The sequence below is a fragment of the Ictidomys tridecemlineatus genome, chromosome 13 (assembly GCF_052094955.1).
Source record: "Ictidomys tridecemlineatus isolate mIctTri1 chromosome 13, mIctTri1.hap1, whole genome shotgun sequence".
Classification (NCBI taxonomy): domain Eukaryota; kingdom Metazoa; phylum Chordata; class Mammalia; order Rodentia; family Sciuridae; genus Ictidomys; species Ictidomys tridecemlineatus.
In genome coordinates this window covers 94,652,408-94,671,589 of record NC_135489.1, presented here as the reverse complement: position 1 = coordinate 94,671,589, position 19,182 = coordinate 94,652,408, and the positions used below count along the sequence as shown (strand labels likewise).

The window sequence follows — 19,182 nt, the reverse complement described above, 5'->3', positions numbered from 1 at the left end:
GCAGGCCTTACTGTGGGCTGCTTTTTCTTCCCCAGGACGCTGCAGATGCAGCCAGCACCTGACTTGGCTTGGTGTGCCAGATGAGGCCTTCAGCCGCCTCTGCTACCTACAGCAGAAGCTGAGCTCCAACATCTCTGCTGTGGGCCTGTCCACTCCTTGGTTCTGTTTTTCTCTTTTTTTCTCCTGTGTTTGGACCTGGGGAAAACCTTTCTGCTCAAGAGTCCTGTCCTCTAAGCTCTGTCCCTGGACTGGCACCAGGAGCTGCCAACCTGAAGGCCGGGCAGGCAGCGGGCTGGGATGGGCACAGGGCACCATGGACCCTGTCCTGTTTCTGAGACCCCAGAAGCCACCTCTCCTAGCTCAACCTGGGGCCCTTCTTCCCAGGCCAGGGGTGGCCTCTTGTGCCTGTGAGGGAGGGGTTGGCCTTGGGGAGGAGGAAGGACAGGGAAGACACAGGGAGCCACCACCTGCCCATGGTGTGGCAGTTGTCACTGCTCCACAGGTGAGCAGTGGCGTGTGCCTGGGCCGGGCTATGGGGGCAGAGCAGGTGACTGAGACCCAGGTCGCCCAGACATGTGGGTGCGGAGGCCTGAGGCAGATGACCCTAGTAGCCCTCTTGCCGGGGTGTCCAGCTGAGGGGACTCTGGGGACAGACCCACAGTGCAGTGGCTCGTGGCTCTGCAGGCAGAGGCCCCTCACTGCCCCTGTTGGAGCCTTGGTCTCCTAATCTGGCAAAAATGGGAAGAGCAGCCTGCGGCCTCCAGACCCGCCCCCAGTGGCACCTGGCAGGTCTGTGCGGTGGGTGACAGAGCCTGGAGCCGGCCCTGCCTCAGGCCCACGGTGACATGGAGCTGAGTACCCTTCGGCACCTTGCCCCTGATTCCTGGCAGTTTTACCTGCTGTGGACTGAGCTGTACCCTCTGCCACCCAGGGGTGGCTGGGAACGTGGTGACTTCAGACTGCAGCGACGGCTAACATTTATTGGGATATTTCACAAGGAAGAACACCCGGGTTTCCTTTTATTGTTTGTTTGTTTCTCTTTTCTTTTTTTCCCCCGGATTTCTCTCACCTCTAGAAAACACTGGAAGCTCCCTCTGCCTCTCAGGCCCACACTGGGGGAGGCTCCCCACATTGTCCAGCACTGGCCTCGGTTCACCCGCAAGTCACTGTGAGGTCCTGGAGCCCTGTCTCCCTTCCCATCCCCACTGGGCTGCTGCAGCTGGAGACAGAAGTTGGGGTTACGGGCCCCACCCTGGGAGCCCCACAGCAGTCTCTGGACCCCCACAGACGGCAGTCCCTACGGGAGTCACTGTGCCCAGGGGGCCAGTTCCAGCTGATGGCTCCGTGGGTCTCACAGGCTTCATCTGTCTGTGACTGTTTCCCCCCCTCAGATGGGAACATCCTGGGGTGGTGATGAGATGGCAGGAATGAACGCAGCTATGGGAGCAGGTGGAGCCGTGTTAGGGCCCAAGCGAGGGTGTGAGCCTCGAAGAGGCTGAGGGTAGAAAGTGACATCAGGGCTGCTCCAGCCACCCCGTGGGGCCCTCATGCCTCTGCACCTGAAGCCCTGCCCAGGCCCAAGCTGGGTGGGGCACTTGATGCATTTGCTTGCGGGACAGTCAGAAGGACCAGGCCCCAGCTCCTAGGTGGGCGCATGGAGCTGCTTTGCTTCCTGAGCCAGGCACACGGCCAGGTGTAGCAGGGACTCCACGCACAGTGTCCTGGGGCCGCCCCACACAGCCCACGAGTCTCCTGCAGGAGTCGGTTGCCCCCACCTTGCCTCTTCCCCACCCCAGCTCACTATGCCCCGGCCCCACCTTACCTGTGTCCCCATCTACCTGTGACAATCACCCATTTCTGCTCACACCCACCCTCTCAGCCTCCCAGGTGGGCACCCCACATAGTGCTGTCATCAGTCTCTAACTCCCCCCCCTCCTGCTGGCCCAGGGCTCTGTTGCATGGTACCCCCACCCTCATGACCTTTGCCATGTCCCCCACATCTTGTACGCAAGACCCCAACACCCTTGGTTGGACCAGAGATGTGGAACTGCTGGGCCAGGGAGTAGCCCAGGCGATTCTGTCACCCTTGCGTCATCACCTTCCTTGGTGGGCCCTGAGGCTGAGCCCACGTGCTGAGAGCCAGTGTTTATTTACACAGGCAGGCGTGGCTTCCACCCCCGACGGGGACAGCCACAGTCTCCACGCCCACCCCACAGGGCCAGGGCCAGGCTCCAGCAGTGTTTCTGACTGTGACTGTTCAGGAACTGAGAGTCCTGCTGTGGGACAGGACAGGTCCACCTTGGTCCCTCCGTGGGTAGCTGAGGCAGAGCCTCGGAGAGGGCCGAGAAGGAAGGTAGAGCCCTAAGAAGCAAGTCCCAGTCCAGTTCCACAGGGGCCAGGGCAGACCCCAGGCAGCACTGCCCACTCCAGGAGCAACAGCGGACCCGGTGGGAAGCGGTCATCGCCGGGCAGCACCCACACAGCCTCCTCTGTCTCACGAGCCAAAGCGACCCCAGGACCGACTCAGAGGACGCGGCCTTTGGCAGTAGCCCAGGTTCCCTGCTCCCGCCACACTGCTGGGCTAGAGCCAGGCTTGGGCTCTTTCCTGAGACGTGCTGGGTGACTCTGGGCAAGCGGTGGTCTTCTCCGGGCCTCAGTTTCTCCTCATCAAAGCAGAGAGACCCTCCAGGGTCTGAGCCGTGGGACTTCCCACCGCCCCACCCCCGCAGCGCTTCACTTCTTCATGTGGTCAGACGTTGCCTCCCAGGAGAGCAGAGGCTCCACGTGTCATTGTCACAGAGAGCAAAGCTTTGCTCAGGAAGAAGCTGTGCCGGTCGGGGCCTGGGGCTGCGGGGCACCAGGGCTCTCCTGGGTGGTGTCCCCGAGGGCGGCAGCACGCAGTGCTCCCAGCCAGCTCTGCCGCAGCTCCCTGGAGGGGGCCCTGAAGTACCAGCGCTGCTGACCCTTCTGCAGCTTCCACAGGTGTCCCGCTGTCAGCCCCTCCTCAGGGTCTGGAGTGCCCACCCTGCAGCCAGACAGAGGGACGGTGTGCGGCAGCCGGCCATCCTGCAGCAAGAGAGGGTCACCACCTGAGCAGGCCGCTGGACTGCCATGCCCAGTGCCAGGCCAACTCTGAGCAGGATGGGCCTGTGGACATGCAGGACAGGCGGCCCCTGGGAGGATGCTGGCAGGGGGCCTTGCCCACCTCACCAGAACCCCAGGCCCCGTGGCTTCCCTCTGATTCTCAAGTCCCAGGGAGCCAAGTCAGGACAGCCCCTGTGACACGGGCAGTCAGCAACTGGGACTGAGAGGGACAGGGCAAGAGTTCCTGATGAAGGAGGGGCCATGTGGGCTTTGGAGCTGCACCTGCCACGTTCTGTACTCCCAGCTGCGTCCAGCCAGGGCGAATGAACAGGTGAACAACAAACAAGTGTGTGTGGGAGGGAGGGGCCAGCCCTCTGTGCCCCCTGCCTGCCCCTCATCCCCTGGTTGGCTCTGGGGTCCTGGCATCACCCTGTCTCCTCAGGGTGGGGAGGAGGGTTATTCTGGGCAGCTGGGAAAACTGAGGCCTAAGACCACAGAATAGCTCAGCCCCAGGAGGGTGACCCAGACTTGCCGTGATTGCTACAGGCCTGAGACTCTGGGCTGTGAGGACAGGCACATGGCCTGGGGCAGGGAACACATACCTCGCTGCTGCCACGCAGGTCCAGCACCCGGGGGTCCGATGCGGGGATGGTGGCCCATACCTCAATCCAGGATGTGCCATTGTCTGACAGCCACAGGGGCCCGCTGATGAGGCTGGGTTGGGGACCCACCGCGGGTGGTTTCTAGGAACACAGAGACAGGTGAGGTCACTGAACTTGCCCCTCATCCCCTGGTTGAGGGGCCAGAGATGCTCAGAAGGAGCTGGCCACAGAGATGTGGCTGACACCTGGAGGGAGGCTGGGCCCGGCCTCACTTGGTTCCAGGGGTCACTCCAGGCATTCTGAGGGGCTCAGGTGCCATAGAGTCACGAGGAGTTTGTAGAACATAGGAGTGAGACCACGGGGTCGAAACCTCAGGAGAAAAGCCTAACAGTAAGTACCACGTGTGGGTCACCATGCAAAGGACCCGCCGTTTCAGTTCTTCACACACCACATGCCACATAGAAGCACACCCACCACACAAGCGTACACACAATTCCCATGCCACACACACACACAACTCCCTCACCTGCCTCACTCACAGGTCCTGTGATGTGCTCTAGAGCTGCTCTGGAGAGGAGTCCCTGAGACAGCTACACGTGGTTCCAACACCATTTGCTAGATCTGGTCTCCTAAGACCTGGTGGCCCTTTGAGGCCTGAGCCCACCCTCCACAGGTCTCTGAGAATACGTGTCAGTACTGACAATGCAGAACCAGGTGGGCCCAGGTGGGCAGGGCACGGAGCATCCTACTGGACCTCCATTCTGCCCTGGTCCTCATATCCTTACATCATCTGTGACCTCTTAGAGCAAAAACCCAGAGAAGGGACCCCTGACAGCTATGAGCCAGGATGGTCAGGAGCTTCGAACACACATGGACCCCGGCCTATCGGGCCACCCAACTGAAGCCTTAGGAGGAAAACCAATGTTATAAACAGGTCCCAGGAGGCCCAACTTCTTGAAGCTGGTGCGGAGAACATCCTGGTGTGTCAAGTGGAGAGAAAGGGCAGTACATTTTTCTGGAAAAGCATGTTTTCCCTTTCTCAGATTTCCTAGGACTTCAGAAAGTAGGGACTGTGTTAGAAAAGTGGCCATATTCAGGGGAAGTAGGGAACCTCCCACGTACCTCCAGGACCTGCCTGTCCTAAGGACTAGCAGGGAGGCAGGCCATCGGGTAGACCTCAGTGCTGGACTTGGGGGCAGCTCCATACTAATCAGGGCCACAGGGAGTGGAGCTGACACGGGTTCCCATCTAACCCCTGGATAAGAATCATCCCCAAGCCTCCGCCCTGAGCCGTCCTGAGAAGCCCAATGTGCACTTACTTTGTATGATATTCTGCTTTCAATTGGCAATCACTCCAACTAGCTCTCCCCGGTTCCAGGACCTGTGAAGTCCACTGAGACCCCCTTCCCCATCATTTCCAATCTGAGGAACCAGGGCCACCCACCTCTGTGCTCTGCTTGGAATCAGAGGGAGCCTCAGCACTGGGACTTGCAGGGGCCACCCGCTCTGCCAGGAAACACCCTCTGCAGACCCGGCTCTGTCTGCTGTTCTCAGCCTTGAATTCAGAGCACTTCCCACAGATGACCTGCAAGACAGAGAGCACCTGTGACCCCGAAACCCAGGCAGAGGAGAAGGAGAGACTCAACAACGTGGGAGGAGTAACGGCTTGGCCTAGAATGAGGTGGGGGCCAGAGCAACCCTGGGTGCTCTAAGGGCAGAGCAAGACTGGTGCCCCCATGTCCTGTCCTCCTTACCTGGATGACCCAGAGTTCAAGGACCTATATGCAAAAAGAATGGGCTGAGCCACCAAGCACATGAGAAGACCCCAAATCACTGGTCATGAGGAAAATACAAATCAAAACATAAGGAGAAACCACCTCACACCCTTCAGGATGGCTATTATTTAAAAAAAAAAAAATAGCCAGGCATTGTGATGAACACCTGTTATTCCAGCGACTCGAGAGGCCGAGGCAGAAGGATTCAAAGTTTGAGGCCAGCCTTGGCAAGACTATGTCTCAAAATAAAAAGGTCAGGGGATGTAACAGTGACAGAGCACCCCTGGGTTCAATTCCCGATGCCACACACACACACACACACACAAGTGTCGGTGAGATGGAGAAATTGGAAACTTTTTACTATCAGGGGGATGTAGAATGGGACAGCTGCTATGGTACAGTGTGGTTCCTGCTCAAAAAATTAAACATAGAATTACCATAGGAACCAGCAAAACCCCTCTGGACATACACCCAAAGAACCAAAGACAGGAACTGGAAGAAACATGTGCATAGCTCCTAGCAGCACTACCCATCATCCCTCAAAGATGAAGGTGACCCAAGTGGCCATGATGCATGTACAAGGAAATCCATGCATAAAATGGAATACGGAAGAACAGGGAAACAAGCCAATGGGTGCCCCTTTTGGACTCTTCTCTGGGCCTTGTCCCATTGTCTCTCGCGCCTCAGTCTTCCTCCCTGCACTGGGTCATCTCCCCAGAACACGAGCCTCTCCTCCTGACCCAGTTCTCTGCACTCCCCCACTTCAGCACCCCCTTCTCTTTTCAACCCTGGGCATTTTCGTGCCCTGACCTGACATTGCCTGGGTCACACCAAACTTGGCCTCCCTGTGGGCAAGGATGATGCTGGACTCAGCACCTGTGAGCCCTTGCAGCGTGGAACCACCCCTCCCGAGATGCTCACCCCTCTCTGGGCCATCTCCCCTGCTTTCCTGACCCCCCTCGAGACTGGGGCTCCTAACGGCTCCCTCCCTGGGCACAGCCAGCTGAGCCCTCCCACCCTGTCCTGCGCCCTGTCAGATGCCAGGCCCCTCCCCACTCCACATCAGTCAGCTGACCTGGGCTCCTCCCTCCCTTCCACGGCTGCCCAGGCTCTGGATAAGCGCCTCTCACATCCTCTTCCATTCCTTCCTCACGAGAGACTCCAGCTGTCTCCCATCTGCTTTCCACCAAGACGCCAGCACAGGAGCCCACAGAAGCTCCATCTTCCACCTGACCTTGCTGGCTTCCCTGACCCAGGCACAGCTTGGGCCTGAGCCACAGCCTGTGGGCCATCCTGTACTCCCCACACCCTTCTCCCCAACTACTCAGTCATTCACCTTTCCATCCATCCCACCACCCATCTATCCATCATCCATCCATCCATGTAGCCACCCACCCACCCAGCCACCCATCCAAGGACTCATCCACTTATTCCTTCCTCCTCTAGACCCTGGCCAGCATGGCAAGGTTTTCCATAAAGACGTGACAAGGAACACCTGCAAGGAACAGACTGTTGACACCCTTTGAAAAAACATCTCCAAGTCATCTGTGGTGAGATCCACTTGCTAACAGATGTAATTTCAATACCTTAACCTAAAAATACTTGAATCATTGGTTTCTTCCTCCCTCCCCTACCTCTGGTACTGAGGATGGAACCCAGGGGCACTCTATCATTGAGCTACAACCTCAGCCCCTGTTATTTTTTTACTTTGAGACAGGGTCTCAATAAGTTACCCAGGCTGGCCTTGAACTGGTAAACCTCCTGCCTCAGCCTCCGGAGTCACTGGGATTACAGGTGCGCTCCACGGCCCCTGCTCCTCAGGGACACTTACATGCTTTGATAGTCCACTCTCAGGAGCAAGGGATCTGGAGGTGAGTGAAGAGGGATGGAGATGGGGTGGGTGTTTGTGGGGGACTGTCAGAGATGTCCCTCTTCACAGGGGCCCTGGGCACTGGGGCGGAGGTCAGCGGGAGAGGCTCCACCTTGGCCGCACTCCTCCCCTCCAGTCCCTCCTCTGCTCCTCGTGCCAGGACACTACCATCCCTTTGTGCTCAAGGTCGCCCAGCTAGGGGCGCTGTGGTTCCAACTCCAAAGTCTTTTTAGTTGCAAAGAATGTTTGTCAGACACTGGAGCTGACAGGAGAAATGTGATTAAGCTTCTACTGCAGAGGGACAATCTCATGCTCAAGGACATCTGCGTCCAACAGGCGGGATCTGGAGGTGTCCTTACGGGGCGGCCACGTGGTTCTGAGAACGCACCAGCTGCACGCATGCGCAGCATCTGCCGCTGGCTGGCAGGGCTCAGCTCCTGCCCTTGAGGACTTGTGAGCGCCTGGCAAGGGACCCCTGCTCCGTGTCGGAGCCCCTCCCTCCCTCTCGCCCGCACTCACTGCCCCGCACAGCTTGCAGTGATGCCTCCTCTTGGTGATGGAGTTGAAGGTCTCACCGCAGCTCTTACAGCTCTGCTTCTCCTTGTCACGCTTGGCCTTGGAGGAGAGTTTTCTGGACTCGAGCTACAAAGACGCACACGGTGCCATCAGCTTCGATGCATGTATTGCAGCACGCTGCCCCATTGAGGAGTGGAATGAGCTAAAGAGTCAAGGAGGCCAGATCCCCCTTCCTGCGCTGACCCCCAGGGTCCACCCCAGTGCATCCCATCCCATCAAGCAATATTCCAAATGGATCAAGAACTTTATGTTTGGGACAACTCGGCCAGTGACTATCTGGTGTGTCTGAGAAAAATATCAACGGAGCCAAGGCTGGAGGGAAATGGTGCATAGTAGATGGCAGTCTGCACAGATGGCATGTGGCACTAGGGCTCGGGGTGTCCCCACCTCCAACCCTGCAGCTATTGGAGATTCTGAGTCCATCTTTCATCCAGCTCTGAATTGGGCAGGTCCTCCCTCGGCCATGTGCCTAAAACATCCATATGTGCTTGTGTATCAGTGGGGGAGAGTGTGGGAGCACACAAGAGGAAACCGGGCGAGCCCAGGCCCTGCTCAAGGGCTCGATTCCCCATTCTGTCTCCTGCAATGCTACCTGAGCTTCCCAGAGAGGTTGGTGGCATGGAGGACAGGAGCAGCCTAACCGAGGCTGCAGCTGAGCCTCAGTCTCCCTGTCTGACTATGACCAGTGACAGTCCCCAGGCTCCTGCCCTGGCCCTCATCAGCCAAGAGGCCCTGGATGAGTCACTTCTCTTCTGAGCTTCAGTTTCCTCATTTGTAAGGTGGAGTGAGTAACTGAGGCCCAGGGCAAGGAACGGACAGTGAGAAGGAAAAGGACAGCATGGAGGAAGGGAGCCATCCCCGGGGTCTGCCATGGCTCTGCAGCCTCTGTCCCCTGCCCACCTTCAGGGTGCCCGCATTCCTCTTTCTCAGGTGAGAAATCAAAGGCCCAGGTGGAAGGAGTGGTTGGCAGTCAGGTGGCCAGACAGCTCGGACCTGTGACTCTCAGGGACCTAGGGTAGAGGACCCTTCCATGGCACCCAGGAGGCAGCTGAGAACCCAGGAAGCTGTGGGGCCATCAGGGAATCGGGGGATAGAGGGAAGGCTGTGACATGCTGGGGCGTGTGGCCAACAGCTCAGCCCCCCGGATCAGTGGAGGCCCAGCCCCAGCCAAAGTTCAGAAGAAAATTCCTAGGGCAAGGAGGCCTACTCAGGGCTGGGGACATCATCAGGCAAGTCTGCCATGGTCAGCCCATAGAGCTAAGCCAAGCCCTAGGACAGGGGCCCCAGCACTTCCTGGCTCCTACATACTGAGGCCCATAGCCCTTCCCTGATGAGGCTCTGCCTCTGACCACACTAGTTCCCCGACACAGAGATCTGGTTTGATTTGTAGATTGCAGTGACCAGGTGGCCAGAGGGGGAGGAAGCCACCCGTGAGGCCAGGGATGGGTCTACTGGCCAGCCACACTCCCCTCTTGGATGAGGTTACCAGGCAGTTTGACGCAAGGAAAAGGCTCAGATTCTCTGCACAGGTGTCAGGATGTCTGAAGGCTGGACCCAAGTCTTTCCAGGACATTGGAAAGTAACTGGTCAAGTAATTCCGCCCAAACCACCCAAAATGTGCCAACATCGACCCAGAAGTTGGAATCCACCAAGGGCCAACAGGGCTGTTCCCTAAGCAGTTCTTCTTCATTGGAGTTAGCTGCACATCAGGGAACTGGGGGAGAACTCCATAAGACAGACTCAGACCCCAATCAGTGGCCCTCATGGAGTCACATCAGTTACATCGGACAGCAGAATGACACAGCATGGGAAATCCAGGTGGACACAAGCCAAGGGCACAGCACAGGGTCTTTCCTACAGGAGGCGGCCAGCAGAAGCCAGGCCGGGCCCCTCTACTCCTCTTGGGATGGCTCTTTCCTGCAGCACAGGGTGGGCCTCCTGCAGGAAAGGCAAGTCCTGCACTGTGAGGGAGTCCTTGGCACAAGGGTGACCAGGGTGGGGTCCTTGCTGGTGCCTTGGGTCTTTGTGTTACCACCCACAGTAGGTCTGGCACCCTGGGACCTTTTGCACTCTGACTTTTAGAGCTTCTGTGGACACAAGGGGACTTTTGCAGAATGAGGAAGGCTTTGAGTTCTGCGGGGCCCCTTACAAAACTTCCTGGTTGGGGTTTGGCTTCTCGTTGGAAAGAGGGTCTTAGAGGGACAGTACCTCTGAAGACATCTCGGCCCAGGAAATGAAACCACTGTACCATGGGTAGATTCATTTTCCTTTCTACATATGCTAAGAAAAAGCTTAAGTTTGGAATTCTGGAGCAAAGATCACTCTTGGGTGTCAGAATTAAATTTTTCTTTTGAGAACCTTGTACATTGCCCACTGTGCGTATATATGTCCCACCCTGTTTGCTCAGTGCAGGTCGACAGATGCACCCTGAGCCACCCCGGGTCTCACCCAAAGCTCAGCTCAGCTCAGCTCTGCTGGGGGTGCGGTGGGGGTGGAGACACCCATGGGAAACACACAGTGATACCTACTGGGGGCAGGGATGCCTCAGCTGTAGGCCTATTGTTGGAGGTGGGGCAGGCCCCAGGTTGGTGCAGGTGAAGGGACAAAGATGAGGAGAACAGAACTGCAGTTGTGACCCTCAAGAACCTGGCTGTCATGGGGTGAATGCTATAGAACCTGCAGAAGGCTGAGCCTGGGCAGGAGAAGGCAAGTGGAGTAGACCAAGCAGTCATTTGGCCACGAGTACCATAGTGACCACAGTCTTACCCAGGGAGATGCCAGACATGGATTGAGGTAAGGAGGTGGGCAGGCATTGAAGCGCTTATTATATTAGGCACCCAACAGCTTCCCTGATCTCTCCTGCCAGGGGAAACCGAGGCTGGAGAAGGTTAACACTTGCCTGAGGCCTCAATCCTTGGCCAATTCTGAGTCTGTGTCTTTCTGCAGGGTAAACCATTTTAAAACATGACCTTTCTGGTTCCTTCCAGCTAGAACACTTCTGATCTGGGCATTGACCCCCAGTTAGCCCTTGCCATGGACTATTCCACCTGCCCCATGCCAATGCCCCTTGGGCCAGCCCTAAGCATGGTTATTCCTACAAACAACCCAGTCCTCCTCACCCAGGGCTTCCTTGACCACAACCCCACCCACTTCTGCTTTTTCTCCATCTCGAGGGCATTGGGGGTCCCATCTCCATGACATAGGGGCTCAGCCCCAGGGAAAGCAGCACAAATAAGAAACTGGTGGCTTCCCAGGGTGCCCGCAATCCTAGCTACTCCAGAGGCCAAGGCAGGAAGATGGCAGGTTCAAGACTAGCCTTGGCAGCTCAGCAAGAACCTATCTGAAAAAAAAAGTGGGGGGCTGTGGATGTTGTTCGGTTGTAAAGAGTCCCTGGATTCAACCCCTAGCACTAAACAAGTGGCTTTCATATGCCTCAGTGACCAGTGATGCCTTCCGAGGCCCATCCCAGGCTGAAGACTGGATCCAGTCCAGGGTACCTCATGAAGCAGTGGGCTGCCTGGGAGTGTTCGCACACAGTTGTGTGAGCTGTGGAGTCGCCTGCTGACTGTGAGCATGCACCCTTCTGGCAGGACAGTCTGTGGGTGCAGCCACACACCCACAAGTACCCACTGCTTCCCATACATCCCTATAAATCCTCCAGGAAAGGGACCAGGAACCACATGGGTCTGGGTACCACCAGCCTCACTCACACCGTTGAGCAATATGAAAAGTTGCCCATGGGCTGATTCACACAATAAGTGTGGGCTGAGCAGACAAAGGGGCAAAGGCTTGGGGCCTGGCAGAGCAAGGGACTCCAGGGCATCTCAGGGAGCAGGGCAGGAAGCAGGTACAACCAGACAAGAGCTGAGCCAGGTAGCCAGCTGGGAGCTTAGACATTTGTTTCCCTGCTGGTTTCCTGTACCACCCTCTGACTTTCTGACTTTCAGTTTCAACAGAATTGACCCCCAGGATGCCTGCTGTGTGGGCAGGCAGCAGTGCCACTGAGGAAGGGGTCTCTCCTCTTGCCTGCTTATCTTGAGCTTCCCCCTTCGCCTCCTCGTCCCACCCCTGAAAGGCCCCAGCCTTCCCTGAAGCCTCAGGAATTTCCATAGGGTTGTCTGACGCCCATCCAGACACCCCATGAGACCTGGTAAAGCTCAGGTCCCAGGGAAGGGGATGACACCAGCCAGGCCACCCAGGCAGGCCTACCTGGCCAGGGCTTCTCACTGCTCCGTGAAGTAGGAAGTGATGTCACCCTACCAAAGAGGTGTGTGCCTCTCCTCCCAGCCTTTCCCTGCTCTTCACCACCAGGTGGCCCTGTCCCCACGGGGATTCCTTGACATCTGCTTCAGGGCCAACACATGTCACTGCCCTGAACCTGCTTTCTCCCCCACAGTGGGACTGGCTGTGACATAACTCCAGAGTAGCAGCAGGACTGGGATACCAGAGACCTCAAGGGCTGGCCACGAATGGGCAGGCTGAGTCCTCAGCTGGCCTAGGCCTCCTCCAGGTAGGCCCACACCTGTCCCTGAGCAATGAGCCGTCTGGGGTGTGTGAAAGAGAGACAGAGACAGACATGAGAGACAGGAGGATAGACAGGGAGACGGAGAGGAAGTACGGGGAGTGAGGCAGGTGTGCAGAGCATGCAGGGCTGTACTCTGTGGTGGTGTCTCGAAGACCCCCAGGGAGGGGAGGAGGAGCCCATGTCCAGGCTGGGGCTGGGGACAGCCAACCTGAGCCTGGAGAACAGCAGGACCCAGCAAGGTGCCTAGGAAGGGCCTTACCAGCACTCTGGTCGCAGCAGCCACCCAGGGTGCTCCTGGGCCACCTGTGGCATCAGTGTTAGTGAGTGTCGGGCCCCAGTTAATGACATGGCTCCAGGTGCTGGTGCTCACTGGAGCAGGAAGTCACTGGGGGACTTCACTGCGCTTCTTTAATCTCCCACATTAAATGGAGGGAGAGGGGCCTCTCCAAGGTCTCCGGGGAGTCCCTGGCTGGCAGGCATGGGGCCTGGCCCTGAGTGTCACCCTTGGGGGCTGCTCTGACTTCAGGGAGACGAGAACACAGGAGGCAAGAGGTGAGAGCACCAGCTTAGGGTGAGGGTCTGAGGCCGGGATGCTTTCCTGGGGTCCTCCTAAGGACCTGGCACCTTGCTGCCACATGACTGGGGGAAACCTAAAGAAACCTGCTAGCCTTGCTCGCTCTTAGTTGACTTAAAATCACTGATTCTGGAGGTCACACAGGTGGGCGATCGTTATTAGTCTCCCAGTAGGGTTTTGGTAGGTAACAGCTCTGACATGTGGACTATTGTGATTATGGCCGCCCAGGTTATTTTCCAGGGACCATAAAGCAGCCTACACTGAAAACTCTGACTCCTCACCCAGGCCTGGCACGCGTTCTGTGGGAGACTGGACAAGATGAGAACCCTTGGCATCCGCCTTCATGTTATGCCTCTCCCCTTTGTTCCATTTTAACCTTTGGGTCAGATTTTTATACTCAGCTCTTGATGTGGACATGCTGGTCATTTGAAAAGTGTTTTGTCCAAAACTACAATGTAGGGTAGACTTGCCTGGTGCCTCTCTCTCTCTCTCTCTCTCTCTCTCTCTCTCTCTCTCTCTCTCTCTCTCTCTCTCTTCCCCCCCCCTCCCTCCTTCAAGGCTAACGGCACCTGCCAGCCACCATGACTGGAAACACCAAACCATGAAAGGTGTAAAAAGAGGTGGCACCAGAGTTCCTCCAGGATATTCAGACGAGAACAGTCCTTCTCTTAAAAGCCTAGCCCTCTGCCCTGTTACTCCTCCTAGTCTGTATCTCTAACTCCTCAAGTTCCTGGAATGGAAAAGCTCTTTTGTGAGCGAAGTTCCCACTTCTCCATTCTCTGGCGGCTGAATAAAGCCTTTCTTTCTCCCCAACACTCGTCTCTCTGACATTGGTTTTTCCGTGGCTGATCTTCTGGACCTGGGTTCGGTATGATTACATGTTTTGTTAAGGCCTAAATTTACACGGAACAAGCACAAATGTTCGTGTCGAGCTCAGAGAATTCCTGCACAGGCACACAGCCATGTGACAACCACCAACAGACTCCCTCGCGGCCTCTACCAAGAGCCCCAGCAGTGACCACCTCCAGGATCCAAGTCACCAGAGCCTGGTCTCAGACACAGCTTCACAATTGCACACCCTGGCCCTGAACACACTGTGGGGGAGGGGCAGGCTGACCTCTGAGCTTTGCTTGACCCCTGACACCTCCTGCCCCTGTTGACTGCTGGGTGTGGGTCACTTACCCCTATGGCACCCCCACTGCCATCGGTCACCAATGCAGGCTCCGTGGAGCTTGTGCTCACCATCTAGAAAGGAATTCAGAGGCTGAATGTAAGGTGACTCCAAGGCCACAGGGCTGCATGTTCTGTGCAGCAGGGGGTCACTTCCTCAAACTCAGCACCTCTGTGCATGGCGGTAGGAGGTGCAAGAGAAAGAATCAGCAAAGTCTAATAAAGTCTGTGATCTGAGTTCGGGGTGGAGCTCTTCCCACAGATGGGGCTGCTAAGCAAGGCTTGGCAAGCTGGTCCTGGATGCACCTCTACAGAGTCTGAAGGGAAGCCTGGACCCAGGGCATCACGTTTCCTCTTCCCAGGGGTCCTTGCTATGCCCCTAGCCCCCACCCAGCACACGACCCAGGAACAGACACTTCCAGGCCTTCCTCGCAGCAGGCTGAGATCAACCTCCTGGTTCAACTTTCTCTCCCAGATAGGAGGGATGGCCAGGCTCTGCCTTGGCCTCAGCCCCGTCTTTTCCTCCTGGCTACTCAGTGGAGACCCTGCAGCAGGCCTCCTGCAGTGACCCAAATCCACATGGAGTCTACCCCCTGTCCCCCAGGGCATCTCCCCAGGGAATCAGAAGAGCTGCCCTCAATACTCTCTCCACAGGGCTCTGAGCTGACCTTTCCCGGAGCAGGAGGGCATCCGGGGAGAATTTACACCTGCAAAAAGATGTCTGCAGCCATTGGACATCCTGGGTTGGTCACAGTGGCATAGAGGAAGGGCACGGGGGCTCAGTGATGATGGCGATGACAGTGACCCACGCACAGGGCTGGCATGCAGATGGCAAAACACAATAAGGTACTTCTTCCACACAAGCACGGACCCCCAGACTGTGGGGCCCAGCAGACTGCAGGGGGCACTCCGTCAAGGGCAGGCAGGTGAACACACGTCTGAGCTCCCTTCCTGGACGTCTGCCCCTCTCTCCTTGGCAGCCAGCCATCCCCACCCTCCTGGCACAGGCTGCTGACTCACCGGGGAATCTGGGCAGAGGCCCGAGTCCTCGTCCAGGCTGCAGGCACTGCTGAACGCCCTGAAGGTCTCGCTCTTCTGCTTGTGCTTCTCAATGGTGGCCTGAATGACCTGGACCCAGGGCAGAGCCATAGGGCTGTCAGCGTTTGAGGAGGACTTGGACACTGTGGGGGGCATCTGCCTGCCTCTGTCCTCCAGGACGGGGTCTGGGTGTTCTGGAACACTGTCCACACCTGTGACCATTTTATTTCCCCTCAATGAATGTGAGTTGGGGGTGCAGCTATTCCCACAGATGGGGCTGCTAAGCAAGGCTTGGCAAGCTGGTCCCTCCTGGATGCACCTCCACAGAGTCTGAAGGGCAGCCTGGACCATGGGCTCTCCCTTGGAGCCACTGGGACCACGGAGACCCCCTCTGAAGGAGGACACTTACCTGCAGCCCCTCTGGGCCCATTTATGGCTACTTATTTATGGGGGAGGAGTTCAAAGTGGCAAGTGGACTGAAAGTCTTGAGGCATCTGAAGGTGCTTATGAAGACACGCCAGTCACTACCTGACTTCAAGGGGCGGAACACTGGGAGAAGCAATGGGCGGTGTGGGACATGGTCACAGAGCCACCTTCTCTGTTCCAACAGGAAATGGTCACACTGCTCAATAACTTGGGGATCTGGTTATTTCAAAAATTTAGAAGCTTTACCTGAATCCATTCTTTCTTCTCTTCTTCTGTCCTATAAGAACAAGAATAGTATTTTACTAACCTGGTCTTGGAGACTGACTGTAGACCGCCAGTCTCTCTCCGCCCTGTGCACGCACCAGCCACTCATTCTCCTAACTGAGGCTTGAGGCGTGGAAGGTTGGCCCTCAGGGCCTGAAGCAATCGTGGCCAGGTAGGACCAGGCTTGCCATTCAGGGCAGCTGCAGCAAGGCCAGTCAACCCCTCCCTGGGCCTTAGCAGATGGTTACAGACTCTCAAGTCAGGGGTGAGGTGTGGGAGGCTGGATCTGCCACACACTCACAACACAAGCCTGGCAATGGGACCACAGCCTCGGAAATTCAGAACAGACACACTGCACTTTAACCAGCAAAGTTGTCAGAAATGTATCAGATGGATACAATGACACATACACACAAAAACCTAAGCATGAGAACACTGTCACCAATTGCCAGGGTGAGATCCAGGGAGGTCCAGGGACCTATCCATGGGAACCTGTTAATGATGATGAGGGAGAATTATGTTGCTTTAGAAAATGGTATGAGGATAGGGGACGATGCCTGAAAAATTTAGTGAAAAATGGAAGATGCGGTCCAGGCTATCCGGGAATAGCATCTGTGGTTATCCCATCTGGAGAGGTGATTTTGAAAGAGTACATGGGCTATGTGACGGAGCACTCGCCTAGCATGTGCAAGGCCCTGGGTTCAATTCCCAGTACTGAAAAAAATAATCCTGATATAAAATTCTTTTTTGGGGGGTAAGTATTTATTTTTTTAGATGTAGATGGACACAACACAATGCCTTTATTTTTATGTGGTGCTGAGGATCGAACCCGGGCCCCACCCATGCTAGGGGAGCGTTCTACCACTGAGCCACAATCCCAGCCCCTAAAATTCTTGAAAAGCATGTGAGTGCAGAAACTTCCAGAAGGATCCTTAAGCAAGGGTTAAGAATGTCTGCCGGGCCTGGGGAACAGGAACTGGGCAAAGGCTTATTTTTTATTGACCTCCCCTTGGTGTAGTAAAATGTTGAATTGTGGATAAAAGAAAAAAGTAAAAACATATTGAAAGGTTATTGCATTTAGGAAAATGCTCCATTTGCGACAATGAGGTCAAAGAAGTTCACAGCGCAGCAGACACTAGGGAGGCCAGAGCCATACCGGGCCTGAAGCTCCAGGGACCTTTTCTTTCCTGTGATGATGAATGTATGTGCTGCGTTTGGCTTGACGATATCCTGCACCTGCAGGAACAGGAGAAAAGAACAAAGAACAAAACACAAACAAACTCAAGCCGTCATTCCAGCTCCTCCTCAGCACCAGCCACATGCAAATTTTTTTTTTTCACATGGAAAATCATCTTTGAAATTTTTCCCTAGGGAGATGTCATGGTGGCTGCTGACAGCTGCTGCAGGAGGGGACCCATGGGGGATACTGGATTGCCTGCCCTGCCCAAAGAGGGCTGAGACCCTGTGCTTGGAACATGGCTGATCACATGCCTGACCAAACCTATCTGCCCATCAGCCTCCTCTAGAGGTGGCCCCCAGCCATCCCAGCCCAGCCTTTCCCACAGACCCCACCTCCCTGCAGCAGGTACACTCCTTAGGAGGGTTGAGGATCTTATGAGAAGAGCTAGGCAGGCCTGAGCCCCCTTACAGATATCTGAGTCCACGTGGGCAGGTGCATCCTCAGTGTAAAGACGGAAGAGCATGAGCCCAGACAGAGCGGATGAAATAGTGTTGTTTCCTTCTAGAGTCTCAGAATCCGTGCTCAGCACCAGACCACAGAGCACAGTGGCAGAACAGAACTGGTGGTCCCCCCTGTGGTCCTCAGTCCCCTCAGAACCCACCTCCTCCCTGCACCTGCCAGCTGGTGGCTTTAAGGAATACAGACTCTGGACCCTGCTCAGAACCTCTGGACTCTCCCAGCCACAGGCTGAGAACTGCATGAACACATCAGATTCATTATCAGGACTGATTTCTTATAGAGAAACACTGGGAAAATGGTTGCTTCTAACTAGGGAAAAAGGTATTTTCCCCCTCTCTGGTTAGCCACTTGTAATAGTTGGGTTTCTTAACCTAGATTCAGAGAATTTCAAGGAAAGAAGGGGTTTTATTTTTTGGTGTCATTTAAGAAAAACTTTACTTTTCTTCCTTCCCTCACCCAGGAACTTTACTTTGGAAATGATTAAACACTTTCATGTAGCCAATATTTTTGGAGCTCTGGCTAATTCAAAGCCTTCCCCACAGGGGACAGCATCCGTTCCACCTGCCACCGTGAGACGTGGAACAGGCTCACAGAGCCAGGGTATAGCAAGCACACACAGGCACCTGTGAGCCCTCTGCTGGCTCCAAGAGGGTGAGGAAAGGAGAGAGCTCAGGGCCAGGGTCCAGGCCAGGGAAGCAGACCCACGATCCACCTCAGATTTGTTCCTATGACCTCAGCATCACCTTGGGGCATGAGGCCCTGAGGTCTGGCCTTAGGTGACAACCCCTGCAGCTAGTGAGTCTGTGCACTTGAGATTCCATCATTCAACATGGGGCCAGCAGGGACCAGGCAGATGGGCCAAACCAGAGAGGGAGGAACCCTGCCCACCCAGCCCAAGATGCCAGGGCCAAGATGATGTCCCAGCCATCCCTTGGTTACATATAGACTTGGTAGCCAGAGCCTGCGTCCCCACCCCTATTTGTGCCCCACCCCCAGTGGGGGAGCAGGCTTGGGAGAGAGGGGCTCACCCACCTGGAGACCAGAGATGTCCATTTTCTCCCTGACACTGAACTTCTGGCCCATGAGTCGCAGTTTGGGCACACAGTAGAGGACCATGCTGTTGAACTGAAAGAGGGACAACATGGTGAGTGACCACAGGACACTTGCTCCTTCAAAGTTTTTCTTTTTCTTTCTTTTTTTTTTTAAATATTTAATTTTTAGTTGTAGTTGGAAACAATACCTTTATTTTGTTTTATTTGTTTTTATGTGGTGCTGAGGATCGAACCCAGGGCCTCTCACATGCTAGGCGAGCACTCTACCGCTGAGCCACAACTCCAGCCCTTTTCTTTAAGGTCAAAAAGTAAAGAATATTTTTTAAGAGATGCAGAGGTGGGCTGGGGTGTAGCTCAGTGGCAGAGGACTTGCCTAAAGTGTAAAGCCCTGGGTTTGATTCTCAGTACCTCAAAGGAGATTAAATTAACAAAAAGTTAATAAATTGAGACAGGCAAGGTGGTAATCCCAGTTATTCAAGAGGCTGAGGTGAGAGGAGTGTGATTTTGAGGCCAGCCTGGGCAACTTA

The 19,182-nt window shown here is 55.7% G+C and overlaps 1 protein-coding gene across 6 annotated transcripts in view; it reads right to left on the bottom strand.

The window, feature by feature from the left end:
- Window positions 1-960: 960 nt before the first annotated feature.
- The window catches only part of Fgd3 (FYVE, RhoGEF and PH domain containing 3), a 49,984-nt gene continuing 31,762 nt past the window's right edge, over window positions 961-19,182 (bottom strand). For 4 of the 6 annotated variants that reach the window (XM_078030601.1, XM_078030600.1, XM_078030602.1 and 1 more), the window contains 9 exons: window positions 18,636-18,728; window positions 17,061-17,140; window positions 15,887-15,917; window positions 15,197-15,304; window positions 14,189-14,251; window positions 7,851-7,973; window positions 5,131-5,271; window positions 3,687-3,827; window positions 961-3,066 (listed from right to left, as the gene is read on the bottom strand). In XM_078030601.1, the coding sequence (XP_077886727.1) occupies window positions 2,815-3,066; window positions 3,687-3,827; window positions 5,131-5,271; window positions 7,851-7,973; window positions 14,189-14,251; window positions 15,197-15,304; window positions 15,887-15,917; window positions 17,061-17,140; window positions 18,636-18,728 (1,032 nt within the window). In that variant the 3' untranslated portion in view covers window positions 961-2,814. The remainder of the gene's footprint in view (window positions 3,067-3,686; window positions 3,828-5,130; window positions 5,272-7,850; window positions 7,974-14,188; window positions 14,252-15,196; window positions 15,305-15,886; window positions 15,918-17,060; window positions 17,141-18,635; window positions 18,729-19,182) is intronic. The other 2 variants (XR_013429926.1, XM_078030604.1) reach the window with 2 other exon arrangements.